Source organism: Australozyma saopauloensis, chromosome 4 (genome assembly GCF_035610405.1).
Source record: "Australozyma saopauloensis chromosome 4, complete sequence".
NCBI classification, from domain to species: Eukaryota; Fungi; Ascomycota; class Pichiomycetes; order Serinales; family Metschnikowiaceae; genus Australozyma; species Australozyma saopauloensis.
Window position 1 is genome coordinate 806397 of NC_086134.1, and position 16402 is coordinate 822798.

Below are 16402 nucleotides of genomic sequence, written 5' to 3' on the forward strand. Positions count from 1 at the left end.
AGTTCCATTCACATTGCCGAGACAATCGAAGTACCGTCTTGAAACCTTGTTCTGAACACTCGGTTGGCATTTGTAAACATTCCTTCCTTCAACGAGACAACAATGAATTGAGCACCTTTGAATCGAGTCTTGATAAGGTGTCCAATATTTTGCGTGTGTGACAAATCCAACGCAGCATCAACTTCATCAAGAATATACATTGGCGCGGGCTTGAAATGCAAAAAGGCCATAATCAAGGATAATGCGATCAAAGAACGTTGACCACCCGACAACTCTACCAAACTGTCTTTCCAGACAGGACCTAATTTGACTTTGACCTCTAAACCCCTTGTGACATCCATCGGATTGACTGGCACCAATTTTGCGAACGAGCCCGGAAGAAGGTCCGCAAAAATGTTGCCAAAGTCCTCCGAAACCTTTTGATACGTGGAGTCCAAAGTCTTACGCTTGTATTCGTTCAATTTCGCAATCGTGTTCTCAATCTTGGACTTGTCCTTTTCGATCGTACGAACCATTTGCTTTAATGAGGTTTCCTTCTTCTCAACGTTATCAATCATGCTCATGATGTTAGCATTTACTTTCCGCTTCATGTTCGAGAAACGATCACTCAAGACGGCGGCTTGAGCTTCGTACTCTTCGATGTTGATATCTGGATATTGTTGCATGATCGCATTGGTCTCATTTTCATCTGTAACCCAGGAATGCTCTTCAATGAGGGCATCAAGTCTCGATCTGAGAGACGCACTGAGTCCATTTGCTTTTTCCAAATCATGCGTGCGCTTTTGCATTTCTAATTTGGCTGCACCAAGCTCCTCATTTTTTTTGGCAATAACGTTTGAAAGCTCATTGATCTCTTCATTAAAACCGATAAGTTTCGCTTTCTCTTCATCCAACAACACATGCACACTTTGTAGCTCTTCCTGTAAATTCTTGAACTTGATCTCATTGTCGCCATTGGAAGTACTCAAATCCTTGAGCACACTTTCACTCTGTGCTATTGACTCCTCGAGACCTTTCTTTTCGACTCTTTGTTGGTCGAGTTCGACTTCAAGTTCTTGGAAGCGAGCTTTTTCCTTTTGCAAGGTCTTATCTTCAAGTGAAATAAGCTTTTTAAGCTCCTTTAACTCAGCCTCCAATTGTTTGAGCTTCGAGCCCTTGTCTTGATTGAACTCTCTAATATCATTGTCAATTGATGCAATCTTCGTCTCATATTCACGACATTGTTCCTTTTCCGAATCGATCAATTCACTTAATCGTGAAGTTTCTTGTTTGTCCATCTCAGATTCTTTAATGATGGCAGATGCTGGGTTTGTGTCAAGTTTACGTTGCAATAAAGACATTTCATGCTTGCTCAAATTCAATGATGTCTGCAAAGACTTTGTTTGCTGACCAATATTCTCAAGTCGGTTAAGTTCTGCTCCAATCTCTCGGAGTTTGGACTCATGCTGTGCAATTGTCGAGGTGATAGTATGATATTTTTGCATTTTGAGTAGCACGGAAAAGCCAGCTTTCCGCGATCCTCCCGATAAATTGCCCTCTGGATCGTATATATCACCGTCAAGAGTAATCGATCGACATCTAATTTTCGGATCAAAGGTTACGTTTTTGGCGGTAGCAGGATCATTGCAGATGAAAGTAGAGCCAAAAATGTACGACATAGCCTTGAACACTTCTTCCTCAAAGTTGACCAAGTCTAGGGCCAACTCGACTTTGTCTACACACTTTCGTTTAGCGTAGGCAATTTTGTCCTTTGGAATTTGCCATGTTGAAATTTTGTCCAAGGGGATAATGGTAACACGACGTTTCAATTGGCCCTTTTCGAGCAACGCAGAAGCTGTATTGGCATTGTCAACGACCACGTTATATAGCCTACCTCCGGCGCAAACCTGCAAGGCCATTGCTTTATCTGATTCGTTTTCTTTCAATTGGAATAGCTCCAAGGCAACACCTTTCACGGAACTCGGGTTGAAGTCAGCATAAGGGGTGGCATAGTTGAACTCGATATTTCCGATGTCTCTCTTGATGTTATTGAATTCCTGGTAGCACTGATCAAGCTGCTTGCGGAGCATACTTTCTTGGTCTCTCAACGCATTGTAGGCTTCAGGGTCATAGCCGAATTGCTTGAACTGCATCTCCTTTGACTCGATTTCTTGTTTGCGAATTTCCATGTCTTGAAGAAGGCTTTTGTTTTCCTCTTTTGCCTTGTTCAAACGGGCTTCGTCATTTGCCATCTTCTCTTCCAAATGCTGGCGTTTCATTGTCGCCTGTTTAATCGCGTTTTGGCTCTTGTTGAGAGCCTCCTTGGATTCTTTGAGCTGAGATGTATACCCGCCATCTGTTCCACCCTTAGCAGTCACACCAGTGGTCAAGGTCAGGAGTAGCTCCTCCTTCTTGTTGAACTCCTCCTTGAGGGTTGAGATTCGCAGTTTGCTTTCGTTATAGCTGTTCTCCGAGGTCGCATGATTGCCCAGGTTTTTCTCCATCATCGCCTGAAGCTGTGAGAGTCTGTTCTTGTACTCAGCAAGTTTAGCAGCTTCATCCCGTTCATTCTCATGTGCAAGGTCGCGAGCCGTTGTGAGACGAGTGAGGTCATCGGAGAGAGAAGTTTCCTTCTTTTCTAGAAATTCGATTTTGCCGCCCTTGACGAGTTCCGACTCCTTCTGCTTTTTCACTTGGTCCAAGTCTGCGTTCAAATTCGACACCTCGTCAGCGAGTCTTTTCGTTTGGTCCTCCAAGTTGGCCATGATGGACTCGTGCTCCTCACGTAGAGTCGAGTGGTGGTGGAACTTATTAGAATAACTTACATAATTGTGGCAGGCGATGATGCGGGACAACTTCTCCAAGTCAGTTTGAACCTTCTGGAACTCCAAGAAGGTACGCTTTTCCGAGCGAAACCGCTCCAACTTCGGCTCGATTTCCTCTGCGAGAAGCGTCCGGATCTCTACGAGTTTCGCCTCCTTCTTGGCCATGGTCTTGAGAGCCTTATCCTTGCGATCTTCGAAGGTTCTAGTACCGGCGGCTTCTTCAACCAAGGAGAGAATCTCCGCCGGCTTCATGTTGAGCACCTTGGTGATCTTTCCCTGCATAATCAAGAAGTTGGGGTTGTTGATGTTAAGCTGTACCGACTGAAAAAGGTTGAGCACCGTCGTCTGGAGCGCCTTATGACCATTAATTAAATACTTGGACGTGCCGCCCAACACGATCTGCCGCGTGACCGAGATTTTCGGCGAGTTCTCGAACCCAATGGGCGACTTCTCCTTATCACTATTGTCGAACACAATCGTCACCAGCGCCTTCGTCACACCGGCCTGGCCTCGCTTATAGATGAGATCCTGCAAGTTGGACGCACGCACCGTTGTCATCGACGCAATGCCCAACACAAAACAGATGGCATCGAGGATGTTAGATTTGCCGGAACCGTTGAGACCGGTGATGGCGTTGAATTGGGGGTCCCAGCCGCTGACCACCGTGCGCACTGCATACGACTTGAAGCCGTCGATGATGAGTTCCTCGACCTTCATATTTGGGAGGCCAGGAGGAGGTTTTGGTGGGTTTTGGTTGGTTTCTGGGGGGAATCAGTGGGATTAGTCCTGCGCGTTAAACAATAACAAACAAGAAGCGAGATGGGAGATTTTTTGTGGAGGAGAATGGGTGGGAAAAAAAGAGGGGGGTTTTTATTGAGAGTTTTTGTGGCAGCGGCGTTTTTTTGGCATTTTTTCAGAGTATGTATTGGTGTGCTTTATGGCTGTAAAGGTGGATGAGGTGAAAAATTCATGTGCATGTGTGAAAGGCCTGGAATTCGATGAATGCGAAACAATTTTGTAAAGAAGCGAAAGAATTACAATGTAGATGATATGTGAGATATACTATGGGCGAAAAAAATTCGATTTCGACAACTGTGGCTCTTTCGGTTTGTCCAGCCGTACATACTCCAATTGGCCAGTGAATTTGGCACAAAACAGTTTTTTCCAAATTACAACACACATTTTTTCAAGCACACAAACGCCATTTTCGTCTCCCATTTCAGTTTCCCGCGCCGGCGTCCAGTCTGCCGCCGTTTCTGCTGCCCACATTCCATTTGGCTGCAAATTTCCGCCCACTGTACTGGCGCCAGATCTGCCGCCGATACACGGTGCACTGGTGTAAACAAACGACGAATTCTCGACTCACATTCGTAAAATAAACGTTTTTCCATCTCCATCGCCTCCTTTGGGCTCATACCACACATTTGTCCTTTTTGGGTCCTACTTTCCTGAATCATTTATCTGCACTCCTTATACGCGTGTTTCTTTGAGCCCACTCCGAGTAGAAACGCCACCACGCTCCGAAAAAAACAGATTGAAAGCAAGAAATACTCACCCCCTAGTCATTTATCCTCTTCTCCCCACTCTCGTCTTTTTCCGACCGCGCAAACGTCAAACATCGGACCATACCGCCAAACCCAGACCTGTCATGTCCTGCACGGACCGGGGCGGTCCTGCAGCCGCCTTTTCCAAAATCCCATCGACCTATTAACTACATTGAACCGTCTGTCACTTCTCCGATCCCGCCGTCGTATCGCACGCGAAACAGTCTCTTTTGCGTCCCCAGCCTCGCCGTTGTTGAGTGTTGTGATACCCCCTTTTTTCCGCTCAAAAGCGACCGTTTTGACGTCTCCAAACGCCCTTTGAACCGTTTAAACCTATTCTCTCCAAACCCGCACATATCCACCGCCCCGAAGCATTTTTTTTAATCCATGAGTCTGGTGATCCTGATGACTCCGTACGACGTCAGCGATAGCCCCTCGCGCAAGGCTGCGTCGCTGGTGCTGGTGTTGAAATCGCTCAATGTTCCTGTGGCCTTACTCCAACACAAACTCAAGATTCTAGCCGGTGCCGTGTTGATGGTGTTGCTCACGGTGCTCCGGATGACCGCCAGCAGCGGCGACGCCTTGTATCTGCCCAGCTTCTCCGCGTTCCCGTCGGTGCGCTTCTATGACTTGGCCAACTACGTGGGAAGCGAGGATGGCTGGCAGAGAGAGGAGAGGGTGTTGTTCTGCGTGCCCTTGCGTGACGCCGCCATGCACTTGCCCATGTTTTTCAGCCATATGAAGAACTTGACGTATCCGCACGAGTTGATCGACTTGGCGTTCTTGGTCAGTGACTCCAGCGACGATACCATGGGCGAGTTGAAGCGCCACTTGAAGGAGGTCCAGACGGACCCCAACCCCGCCATGCCCTTTGGTGAAATTGAAATTTTCGAGAAGGATTTCGGCCAGATCATTGGTCAGTCGTTTTCGGACAGACACGGATTCGCTGCCCAGGGTCCCAGAAGAAAGTTGATGGCTCGCGCCAGAAACTGGTTGTGGACGGTCGCCATTAAGCCGCATCACTCTTGGGTCTACTGGAGAGACGCCGATGTGGAGACTGTCCCGGCCACCATCATGGAGGACTTGATGCACCACGACAAGGATGTCATCGTGCCTAACGTGTGGAGACCATTACCCGACTGGCTTGGGAACCAACAACCCTACGATTTGAACTCGTGGCAAGAGTCCGAGGGTGGCTTGCAATTGGCTGACACTCTTGATGAAGATGCTTGTATTGTTGAAGGTTACGTGGAGTACCAGACATGGAGACCCCATCTTGCGTACTTGAGAGACCCATACGGAGACCCCGAGGTTGAGATGGACCTTGATGGAATTGGAGGTGTTTCGATTTTGAGTAAAGCGCGTGTGTTCCGCACTGGTTCGCATTTCCCAGCCTTTTCGTTCGAAAAGCACGCCGAGACAGAGGCCTTTGGAAAGTTGAGTAAAAGAATGGGCTACTCGGTGGTCGGCTTGCCCCACTATGTGATTTGGCATATCTACGAGCCATCGTCGGATGACTTGAAGTACATGGAGAGAATGGCCTTGGAAGAGGTGAGAAGAATCGAGCACGACAAGATCATGAAGGTCTACGGTGCTGTGTGGGAGAAGGGCTTCGAGGGCAAACAGCCGGAATGGTCTCGAGAGAAGAACCAACTCTTGAAGAACACAGAGTTGAACAGATTGATCAATGTCGATTGGTCCGGTGCCGATCTGATGTACCTTGACGACGAAAGCAATGTCAAGGAGCTTGCGGACTTCCATCCATAAGTGTCGTAGGACCGTATTCCCATCTTACTTTCAATAATAGCATGAATACATTTGAAAAGCGACAGAGGAAGTATTTAATAGTTATAGACGAACCAAAAAAGATCAAAGTGACAATGTTTTAGTAATTAATTTAACAAGACTACATGGATTGAGGCTTCTAGTAGATGTTTTCTTGAAGCACGAGTTAGAGTGTTTCTTAGGTTGATTGATTGTGAGATACAAATATTCAGTAACTACAAAACAATAGACACATGAGAGTTTTGCGTTTGTGCAAAATAGAAATAATCCCCAAATTCAGCCACAAATCTTTCTCTTATAAAAGTGTTTCCCAAACCTTCCCATTCCAATGGGCCTATTAATAGCACTCTATCCCAGATGGGAAGTACGTTTGGAAGTTACCCATTTCGGAAACATGTGTCCAGACCCACGACATCCGGCGCTGCCACAAAAAAAAACCCCATCCATTCTTGTACGTTTCCAAAACCTCTTGTCCAATCATATTTTGGCCTGTGCCGCCCAAGCCTGGCATTGTAATAGTCCATCACCGAAATCGGACCAGTCTGTTGAAGAGACACTGTCCAAAAGACATCCAAAAAAATCCAAAGACGCGAAATCTTCAATTCCGGAAAATTTAAAATTCTGAACGATTTTCACCAAAAAAACCACTTCTCTCCCTCAGAATCTGTCTAGACTCGCTTCAGTCACCAAAACCGAACCAATCTCCCTACTCCAGCACGCCAGAAACGGCCCAGAAAAAAACCAAAAATACCAAATTTCCCAATTCCAAAATCCAAAATCGCCCCCACTATTGCCCCCCACGAAAACCGCCCGTCTCCCCCACTTTTCCCACCCTCCCACGCTCCCTCCCACTCCCACTCCTGCAATCTCCTTCACATCCACCTTTTCCACTATTACCTCCGTTAATTACACCAACACATCCCCGGCCACGGCTACCACCCCCGAAGCCAAAATATCTCCGCACGGCCGAGTTCTGGAAACCCGTAGTACTGCAGACCGCCGTTTGTTCTCTCCTTCTGTTGGCCCCATCCGCATCGCTTCGTTCCCGTGTTGTCCCCAACCATCTGGGACTAGAAGAAACACCTCGGCGTTGAATCTCCGTAGACCAAAGTGTCACGCCCGGGCTCGTAACCTTTGTAATATATAAGTACCCCAATTTCCCCCCGTTCCTTCCCGCATCCATGGCTGAGATCGCCAGCTCGCCCTCGATTTCCACCCAGACGTGTAAGAAGTGCCATGACTCCATCTTCGAGGGACACGCGTACGAGTTGGGCGACGACCGCTGGCACATCCAGTGCTTCAAGTGCTTCAAGTGCGACAAGGCGCTCGGCTGCAACCTGAACTTCTTGGTGCTCGGCAACGGCAGCTTGGTGTGTCTGTCGTGTTCGTACAACTGTAAGCAGTGCGGCAAGAAGATCGACGACTTGGCCATTCTTACCGGCGACAAGGCGTACTGTCTGACGTGCTTCAAGTGTCGCGTGTGTAAGCTGAAGATCGAGGACTTGCGCTATGCGCGTACGTCCAAGGGTCTCTTCTGTATGGCGTGCCATGAGGATCTCTTGGCCAAAAAGAAGAAACACAATCTCAAGAAGAAGCAGAAGGAACAGCTACTGCTGCTGCTGCGGCCGGCGGCCATGCTGGCGCCCGATTCGGCGCCGGGTGCTGGGTCCGGCAGCTCTTCTTCTCCATCCAATATGCCCAGTCTCAGTCCGGCGCCAGACTTGCCTTCACTCGCCAAGCTCAACTCCTCGCTGTCGTCGGTGAACAAGTCGCTCCCGCCTCATCCATCGTCATTGGGCTCTTTGCCTAGGAGCTCGTTGGCCAGCGCGCCTTCGCTCCACTCGCCTCACTCATCCATGCGCTCATTTCAGGACTCTCCTGCTCCTGCTCCTGCTCCTCCCTCTGCACCTACTGTTGGGACGCCCTCGCTTATGCCATCCGCGCAGTCAATCATTTCTACGGCTTCGAGCGTAAAAAGCCCTCTGGGCTTGAACGATGCCATCTCCGTGGACTCCGCGGCCACGTACGACTCGCATGGGTTGGATTTGCCCCAGAAAGAGTCTCCAGACGATGACTTCGAGAATCAGATCAACATGCGCAAGGCTCGTGAACGCCTCGAACGGCGCTTCGAGCGCCTGGCCCTGTCAAACACGGTAGAGAAGGAGGGCACCATTCTAGACTTAATCGAATCCTTTTCTGGACCAACGACCCCGACCACCGACATCAGCATGCGCGCCAGCATGAAGCCTTTGTCCGAAACCACCAATATCGCCACCCCACTGGATTTGTCTCTTCCAACGTCTGGTACGTCGCCAAAAAAGACTCTCGCAGACCCACAGACGACGCCCGGCAAAAACATCATGATCATCTCACCTAGTCAATTCCATGACAACGAGTTCCATGTGGCTGATCTGGTGGGTCAGCAATTCTACGACAAATCCAATGATGATGCCGTCAGAACTCGTTCTTCAGTGTCTCTGCCCATGGCAAAGGTCAATCGCCAGGCTCGAGTTGTTGAGACCAGCGAGGAAGCGAGTGCCAATGAGCATAGGGATACTGGCAAGTATTTACTCCAGTCTGCAATCACAACGCCGAAAAGGTCGACTAATTTGCCTGGCCCTATCACTTCTCCGCCACCTTTATTGGCTCTTCCTCAAGTTCCAACAACTCCAGGTTCAAGGAACTACGGATCGGCTGCTGCTGCTGAAAGGGCTCCTGCTGCTGAAAGGGCTGATAATTACGAGCCAAAAGGACTAGGTCTCAAAGGGATGGATCTTCTCAAAGCCACGCACACAGTGAAGGAGGCAACCCCAGCAGTTTCGAATCTTGAAGAAACAATTCCTGATGAGGCAGATGAAGACGATGCAAACAAACCAAGCCGCTCAAAGATCACTCGGAAGATGTCCTTACGTCACAAGCGTTCGATATCCGGTGGCCTGACCACAGGTTCGCTCTCGAGTCGTCTTGGCTTTTTCAAGCATAAGGAGGAGGAGAAAAATGATCGCGGCCATGTCAGACATGTGCTGGAAGGTTCTATCAACGGACAAGCTTTCACTACTCCTCCATTACCTTACTCGTCTCCTTTTAGAGAGAGTGTTTACCGAGAGCTACACAACAGATCGAATTCAGAGACCCAGTATTTGAATGACAATGACTTCAATTTGGATATTGCATCTATAAGGGCCGAGGTCGCTCAACTTGACAGCCGAAGGCAAACTCTTTTGGCGGACAACATGCGGCTCAACTCAGACAGGACCAGACTCAAGGAAAACATCGCTTCTTTGGAACAGAAGGTAATTGCTGAGGCCGAAAAGCTTGAAGGTCTCAGAGTCGAGCAGTTGAGACTTCAAGCCGAAAATGACGCATTGAAGGAGCTGAATAGGCAATTAGATGCCCTGGCGGCATCTAAAACTCGAGAAATGAGCAGCAAATCGGAAAACTCGAGCAACTGGAGTGGTTCAAACTTGCAGCCCCAATTGAGCAACCGTATGAGTCAGTACTTCGAGGTTAACTCTGATCAAATTGACAACATGAATGCACTTGATGCAGTCTCCGAGGAAGGTTCTGAGACGCAGAAAGCTACTAGGCTCAAGTTCTGGCGCCGACCCAAGGTATCCGTCACTCCGTCCGGATCTTCTGGAGCAGATCATTTGGCTGTTCCTACTACTAACGGCCCCAGGACCGGAAACTATTCCAACAACAAGATGAGCTCGTCATATTCATCCAATTCGATCAATACTTCTTCACACAACATCAGTGACAGTTCAGAAAGCGGCAGTGCATTCAAGTCACTCAACTCATTCATCACCAAATCGCGGTCCACCAATCTTCTTGAGTCCTTTGTTAACGGCCAAGGGGCATCGTCTGGAGGCGACGCACCTTTATTTTCCTCCACTATTCAACGGCGTGCTATTTACGAGGGTCAGAAAGTACCACTTATTGTGAGCAAATGTCTTGAAGAGGTCGAGAGCCGCGGAATGGACGTCGAGGGTATCTACCGTCTCAGTGGAGGAAACTCTGCTGTTGTGGCAATTGAAAATGCATTTGGAGCATTAAGCTCAAATCCCGACCGCAAACAGCTCCAAAAAGCGTGCGACCTTCTCTCGGGCGACATTAACGCAGTGACAAGCGCATTGAAACGGTACCTCAGGAAGCTCCCCGACCCATTGATTCCTTATGCATTGTACTCTAGTTTCACCAAAGTCGGACAAACAAAGGGAGACACCGCTGAGCGGTGTCAAGAGCTCCAGACCCGTGTGATCCTGCGTCTTCCCGCAGCCAACAAGCACACCTTGTATCTCATCGGCAAACACTTGGACAAGGTGAACTACTACAGTAGTGTGAACAGAATGAACTTCAAGAACTTGTCGGTTGTGTTTGCGCCCACAATCGCTCGAGACTCTACAGGTGAGAGAGAAATCATGGACATGGGAGCACGGAACGAGGCCACGGAGCTTTTATTCGCCAACTTCACGACTCTTTTTGCAAACTACACCGATGAACCGGTCAATTCATAATAGATTAATAAATGATGCAATCAGGCATTCTTTTGAACATGGGCCTTTCATTAAAGCGCTCACTATAAAAAACTATAAAAACTACTCACTCTATTCATTCACAGACGACTTTTCTAATTATTTCTTTCTTTCCATGTTTCCAGTGAACTACACATATTAAACTCAATTCCTCTTCGATTTTTTTCCCAATTCATTGTACGACCTACATCCAAATGTCAGAATCTTCTATCAATATGTTTTATTTCGTCTTATTGTGTTTTGTTTTGTTTTATCTTATGACTAATGCAAATGCTTCCCGTTCCCGGATCAACGCACATCCTTGATGCTGGGGTCTCTGTACATCTCGTACCTTCTGTTCCCCACACGCAAAAGATGCTCGATCACACTGAACGACTTTTTTGGCAACAGCTTGTGTTTATCAAACTCAGAGCGTATATAGTCCCGCCAATGGAGTCTGTTCTCGGAAGGCTTGGTGTATGTGGCACGAATACATATACGGTACAATTTGAGCACCTCTCGCTGTAGACCAGACAAGCGAGCCATGATGCAGAGGAGGGATATGCCGAAATATGGGGTAACAGTAGAAGTGAGCTGCTTACCGGTTTGGAAGGGCAAACTGAGGGTATGCGGTTGTCACGTGACATGGCCGGACCTTACCCCATATCTCCGGGTCACAAACAAATTTACATAGTAGAGGTGAAATCGGTCTCGCCTTCTCTGGCGCAAGCATCCTTAGCGACGCCGCAGGTGCACTTGTTCTTTTCTCTCAAGCCGCAGGCGCAGGCGGTGTCTTTTGGTGGAACTGCGTTCTCGACTGGTGCTTTTTCACAGTTGCAGTGCAAAGCAGCCTGTTTACCACAGGAGCAGGTGGACTTTTGGGCACAGACACATTGGGCAGCGGAGCAGGACATTATTGGCGTTTTTGTTTGGTGGAATTGGTAGTTGAATAGTGTTTGTAGAGGGGGGATAAGGGTCTAATTTATAGTCTGGGCAGGAATGGTAACACGCAACTGTTGATTCAGGAGTGCACATAAGTATGTGCTTCCGGCCAATGGGAGGTGATGTATTTGTCATCGCGAGGCTTATCTCTGGAATTTCCAAATCTGACGCGCCTTTCGGTTACGTAATGCGAATTGTAAAGAGTTGGGTGGAAGGAACGGAAGAAGGAATGGATTGTATATTGTGATTGTGGTACAGGATAGAGCTCGTATTTTGAACACATTTAGGTATTGGTACATTCTATGATATTTGGTCCATATGAGTATTGGTAATACTACAGTCACTCTGGGTAATACTACAGTCACTCTGGGTAATACGTCAAGTGGTTTGACAGAGTTGAATCTTGAGGTTTGAGGATTGAGATATTGGTATTTGGAGCTATCGGAATCTAGAGACTTGAGAATTCAGAATTAGGAGAAAACGACTGTAGTTTGTATGTTTCATTGACTGCTACTCTGTGTATCTAAAGCGACAATCTGTAAAGGAGGACAGAGTTCAAGGCGATAATATCGTACTAAGAAGATGATAGTGATTTAATCAAAGCTTCTAGAGTTTGATTACGAGGCCCCAAGCGCCTCTAAGTAGATACTAATTCTGCTTCTATCGCTGCTACAAAAAGCAGGGTTCTTTTGAAAATTTGTAGGAGCAATCACTACAGTAGGATTCCTATGGTATTAAAAAATCTCTGCACTGTACTACACTGCAATCTTCAAGAGTGATAAAGCTATCATAGTTCCGTAGTACTCGAGTCTCGGGATACACTTCCGTTTGAACAACAGACCTTCCATTTGAAAGCTCTCAATTTTTTTGAGATCTCTCCCAATGGTCGGCAATATTTGTTCTTTCTTTCCTGCTTTCAGAAATAGAAATAGCCAGACACCGCCACCATACACATGTCCTACCTTGTCAGAACAAGAAACACAACTTCAACTGAATAAAAAGCATCTTTTATTTCGATCGAATGACCTATTCAGAACTAGCCGGAATTTTTTTTTGTCCCTTCTTTTCTCGCAAGTCTGAACTCTTGTCAAAAACTGACACTCTCTTCTGGATCAAGTGTATCTCCCCAAAATCACACAAGTCCTAAAAAATTAATCAAATTGTTTTGTCAGTGACCATTTCAATTTCAGCATGCCAAATGATTTCCATTTTCCAGTCTCTGCTTATTACCCACATCACCCATGTACAGGTCTGTTGACCCCAGATTAGAAACAATGGACTTCTCTAATCTCCTAAAAAAAGAAATTGATCTCAAAAGGAAAGGCACGAAAGGGGGGTTGGCCCTGAAAAGGAAACGTCTTGCAGAAAAACAGGCCGCAGCAGCTACTGCTAGTAGCCCAAAAGCTTCGAACATTGTAGAATCCGAAAAGTCAGAAGTACAGGCGAGTGGGTCGTCAGATCAGAACCAAATAGTGCATCTGAGCTCTTTAGAAACAGAGCTCCCTAAGTCTTCCGAAAGCGGAAGCCTAAGCGGTACAGACATCGCAAGAAACGATGCTACAACGCAAATGTTAGATGAAGATAAGGCATTGGATCTGCAAGAGAAAGAGACATCCAATGTACAAGTCGAAAAGACAAAACTGGAGTTAAAAAGAATCTCCTACGATGCTTATCTAGCAAAAGAAAATGCTGTGGATATCATCATTGAGTCGCAAGATATCTTGGATGAAAACGTAAACAAACTTAGTCTACAAATCCGAAAATTCATAAAAGAGATGCTCCGAACCTGGTCGGATAACGACAATCTCCAGTATCCCAAAGCCTTGCTTCTCGAAACAAAACGAGATCTAGTGAAGCTCATGTATAAGCTTCGCAGTAACAAACTAGATCTGGATGTTGTTATCTCCCTCGCTACCATAGTGCACTACATTCAGACCGAGCAGGTCATCCGTGCCAACGAAGCGTATCTCAAACTAAGCATTGGAAATGTAGCATGGCCCATTGGTGTTCGAGACGTGGGTATCCATGCTAGAGCGGCAGATGCTAAAATCGCAGGCGATGATAAGCAGAAGCTCGCTAACATTATGAAGAGTGATAGTACACGGCGCTGGTTGGTGGCTGTGAAACGACTTATCAATTTTAGTGAGAGATTACTTCAGTAGGCCAAGCGCTGGCTACTGCAATTCTACCCAGCGACAACCTGAACATTGTGACTCGGTTTAAATTCAAAGACTATTTCAATTACGCAATTTGTTACAAGTAAATGGTCTACGCTTTCATGCTCTATATATTCCATTTTGGTTGAAGTCATTCTATTTTGCAGCCACGCACCTTCAGCTGCCTTCAGTCCACGCAGCCAGATGCACCACACATCATCAAAATTTCGAAGTGGAATCACAGCTTCCAAAACAACACTGGCCAAAAAAAATTCTGATGCGATTTTATCAATTTATTGTGTGTTTTTTTGCGGAGAACCCCAACCAGATAAGAAACGCGGTTGCACGTGACCCGCGCCAGGGCATAAGCCCTCGCACAACCCGCACCATCGTGGAAAAAAACTTCAAACTCTCACCTCGTATCTTACTACCTACCACATAGAACACAATGGCTGTATGTATCCCCAGTGAACAATTGACTACGAGTTGTTGTTGAGTGAAAGAATAAAATATGCACCCGAAAGTGCCATGAACTCTTTTTTTGAAGGGTGAACGGATCTTCATTTTTGCCCATTTGACATTGCCTCCAAAAGACCTCCGCCAACGACACCGCCACGGCCCATCGTGACGGCCCATCGTGACGGCTTTGTTGCTGAAAAAAGAAACACACTCGACCCCTTTTGAACCCAATCCATGCTAACATTACAGAAAGAGATCAAAGACATCAAGGAGTTCGTTGAATTGGCTAGAAGAGCTGACATCAAGTCTGCCACCGTCAAGGTCAACAAGAAGATCAACGCCAACGGTAAGGTCTTCAAGCAGACCAAGTTCAAGGTCAGAGGTTCCAGATACCAATACACCTTGGTTGTCAACGACCAAGCTAAGGCCAAGAAGTTGCAACAATCCTTGCCTCCATCTTTGGAAATCGAGACTTTGTAAGCTACCTGTCATATTAATACACAAATCCGGTTACGTCATGTAGAAGTGGTACGAACAGCTCTCAGCTGCTGTGGTTTGAATTTTAGATACATTCTCTTATACAATGAGCACTATATATCACATATACCCCATAGATGGGCTACATCGATCATAAAGCATGCAACGATGTTGGCTGTGATTCCATGCTCTCCTACGATGTTTCTTAGTTAATATAAGTTGAAGTCGTGAATTAACCTCAGAAGTATTCTTAAACAATGCAAATAGCCGAACGGCCCAGGAATTCTATAGCTTTCCAGTAATGTCCCCCCAGGAGATTAGATAACATCCTCCATTTCCACATCTTCCTCTTCTTTAACCTCGTTCTCTGTCTCCTTTGCATCTAAGCCGAGACGAGCGGCCTTCTCAGCGTCCCGCAAACGTCTGTACTCGGGCTTGAGCATGTACTTGGCGGTGTAAGGACCCTTTTTGATGAGTGTGGCAATGGACTCGAGCGACTCCTTGAGATATGTCTCCGGCTGGCGCGTCTTCTCCTTGAGCCCCTTGATGGACCAATACTCATATTCCTCAAACAACCGGAACAAAAGATCCAACAAGTCTTTCTTGGGCATTCTGATGGCACGGCCATCGGACTTGTTCTTGACAGGATTGGACTTGAAGAACATCGATGTGCTCTTACCGGTGAGAGAGGGACCAGCCTGTGACTGCACCACGCCCGGAATATCGGTCAAGAACGTTACCTTGGGCCGTTCCTTACCCATGGAGATGTTCTGGCGACGCACTAGCATCTGAGAGTATTTGGAGTCATCCTTCAGCGGGATGATTTGACAGTCGTGCACTATTTTACCTACAAGCTTTGTTTTCTTGGGGATCGTCTTGATGAACGGAACACTCTTCTGTTCTTCCAGACCGTTCTTTTGCACCCGGTAATAGCGGTCAGGACGCTCGTTGCGCTTATAATCGTTGTTGTCCTTGTTGAGATCTTGGAGCTCGGGCTGGTCCGGCATCTCGCCCATTTCGGTCACCTCTTGTTTGAACCGGGCCAAGTTCTCCTCGCTGAACACGTACGTATTCTTCACCTGCGTGTTCAAGATTGACAAGTTGTATTCTTTGGGGATATCGTCCAAGTTCTGTGCGGTGTCATTAAGCACCAACTTGACCTCTAGCTTCTTCTTTCCTGTGAGCGCGGACTGGTTCTGTCTGATCATCACTTTCCCCAACTCTTCGCCGTTCAAATTGTCGCGGTTGGTCCATTTGTCAGCCAAGTACCGGGGCAACTTGACCAACCACACTTTCTGGTTACCCAGGGCCAAGTTCATGTCGAGCGACTCATTATCTTCCAAATACTCTTCTGGATCCGATAGAAGCGCCGGGTCGCCGTCTTCTTCTTTGACATCCCGGTCTGCTCCGGGCTCTGTTTTCACTGCCGCCTCTTTTGGTTTCTTCGTAGGGCTCTTGGTGCTCATTGGAGAAAAAAAGGAAGAGTTGGAGTGATGAAGAAATGTTAGTGTATGGTGTTGTATGGAGGAAATGCGAATTGTGGAGGAAGATAAGAGGAACTGAGGAAAGAATGGGGGAAATTCTGGAAGGGAAGAAAGTATATATGTGATGGAAATTTTTATCAATTGCTTTTAGTGGTATTTTTTTGCTGTGAGATAATTGACTTGTATGGATTTGAAGAATAGCAGTTAACCAATCATTATGAACTCTACTACTACTAC

At 46.9% G+C, this 16402-nt stretch overlaps 7 protein-coding genes across 7 annotated transcripts; 4 read left to right on the forward strand and 3 right to left on the reverse strand.

Annotated features, from left to right (window-relative positions):
- Positions 1–8: 8 nt before the first annotated feature.
- PUMCH_003405 (uncharacterized protein) lies at positions 9–3521 on the reverse strand (the record flags this gene model as incomplete). The annotated part of the gene is made up of 1 exon (XM_063022372.1): positions 9–3521. One exon carries the CDS (start codon positions 3519–3521, stop codon positions 9–11), a length of 3513 nt encoding a protein of 1170 aa, XP_062878442.1.
- A 1214-nt stretch (positions 3522–4735) lies between these two features.
- On the forward strand, positions 4736–6115 carry PUMCH_003406 (uncharacterized protein; the record flags this gene model as incomplete). The annotated part of the gene is made up of 1 exon (XM_063022373.1): positions 4736–6115. The coding sequence occupies one exon, from the start codon at positions 4736–4738 to the stop codon at positions 6113–6115; it is 1380 nt and encodes a 459-aa protein (XP_062878443.1).
- A 1199-nt stretch (positions 6116–7314) lies between these two features.
- PUMCH_003407 (uncharacterized protein) lies at positions 7315–10650 on the forward strand (the record flags this gene model as incomplete). Its single annotated transcript, XM_063022374.1, has 1 exon — positions 7315–10650. The coding sequence occupies one exon, from the start codon at positions 7315–7317 to the stop codon at positions 10648–10650; it is 3336 nt and encodes a 1111-aa protein (XP_062878444.1).
- A 306-nt stretch (positions 10651–10956) lies between these two features.
- PUMCH_003408 (uncharacterized protein) lies at positions 10957–11193 on the reverse strand (the record flags this gene model as incomplete). The annotated part of the gene is made up of 1 exon (XM_063022375.1): positions 10957–11193. The coding sequence occupies one exon, from the start codon at positions 11191–11193 to the stop codon at positions 10957–10959; it is 237 nt and encodes a 78-aa protein (XP_062878445.1).
- Positions 11194–12830: 1637 nt separating this feature from the next.
- On the forward strand, positions 12831–13751 carry PUMCH_003409 (uncharacterized protein; the record flags this gene model as incomplete). Its single annotated transcript, XM_063022376.1, has 1 exon — positions 12831–13751. One exon carries the CDS (start codon positions 12831–12833, stop codon positions 13749–13751), a length of 921 nt encoding a protein of 306 aa, XP_062878446.1.
- Positions 13752–14438: 687 nt separating this feature from the next.
- On the forward strand, positions 14439–14684 carry PUMCH_003410 (uncharacterized protein; the record flags this gene model as incomplete). Its single annotated transcript, XM_063022377.1, has 1 exon — positions 14439–14684. One exon carries the CDS (start codon positions 14439–14441, stop codon positions 14682–14684), a length of 246 nt encoding a protein of 81 aa, XP_062878447.1.
- Positions 14685–14998: 314 nt separating this feature from the next.
- On the reverse strand, positions 14999–16147 carry PUMCH_003411 (uncharacterized protein; the record flags this gene model as incomplete). The annotated part of the gene is made up of 1 exon (XM_063022378.1): positions 14999–16147. The coding sequence occupies one exon, from the start codon at positions 16145–16147 to the stop codon at positions 14999–15001; it is 1149 nt and encodes a 382-aa protein (XP_062878448.1).
- Positions 16148–16402: the final 255 nt, after the last annotated feature.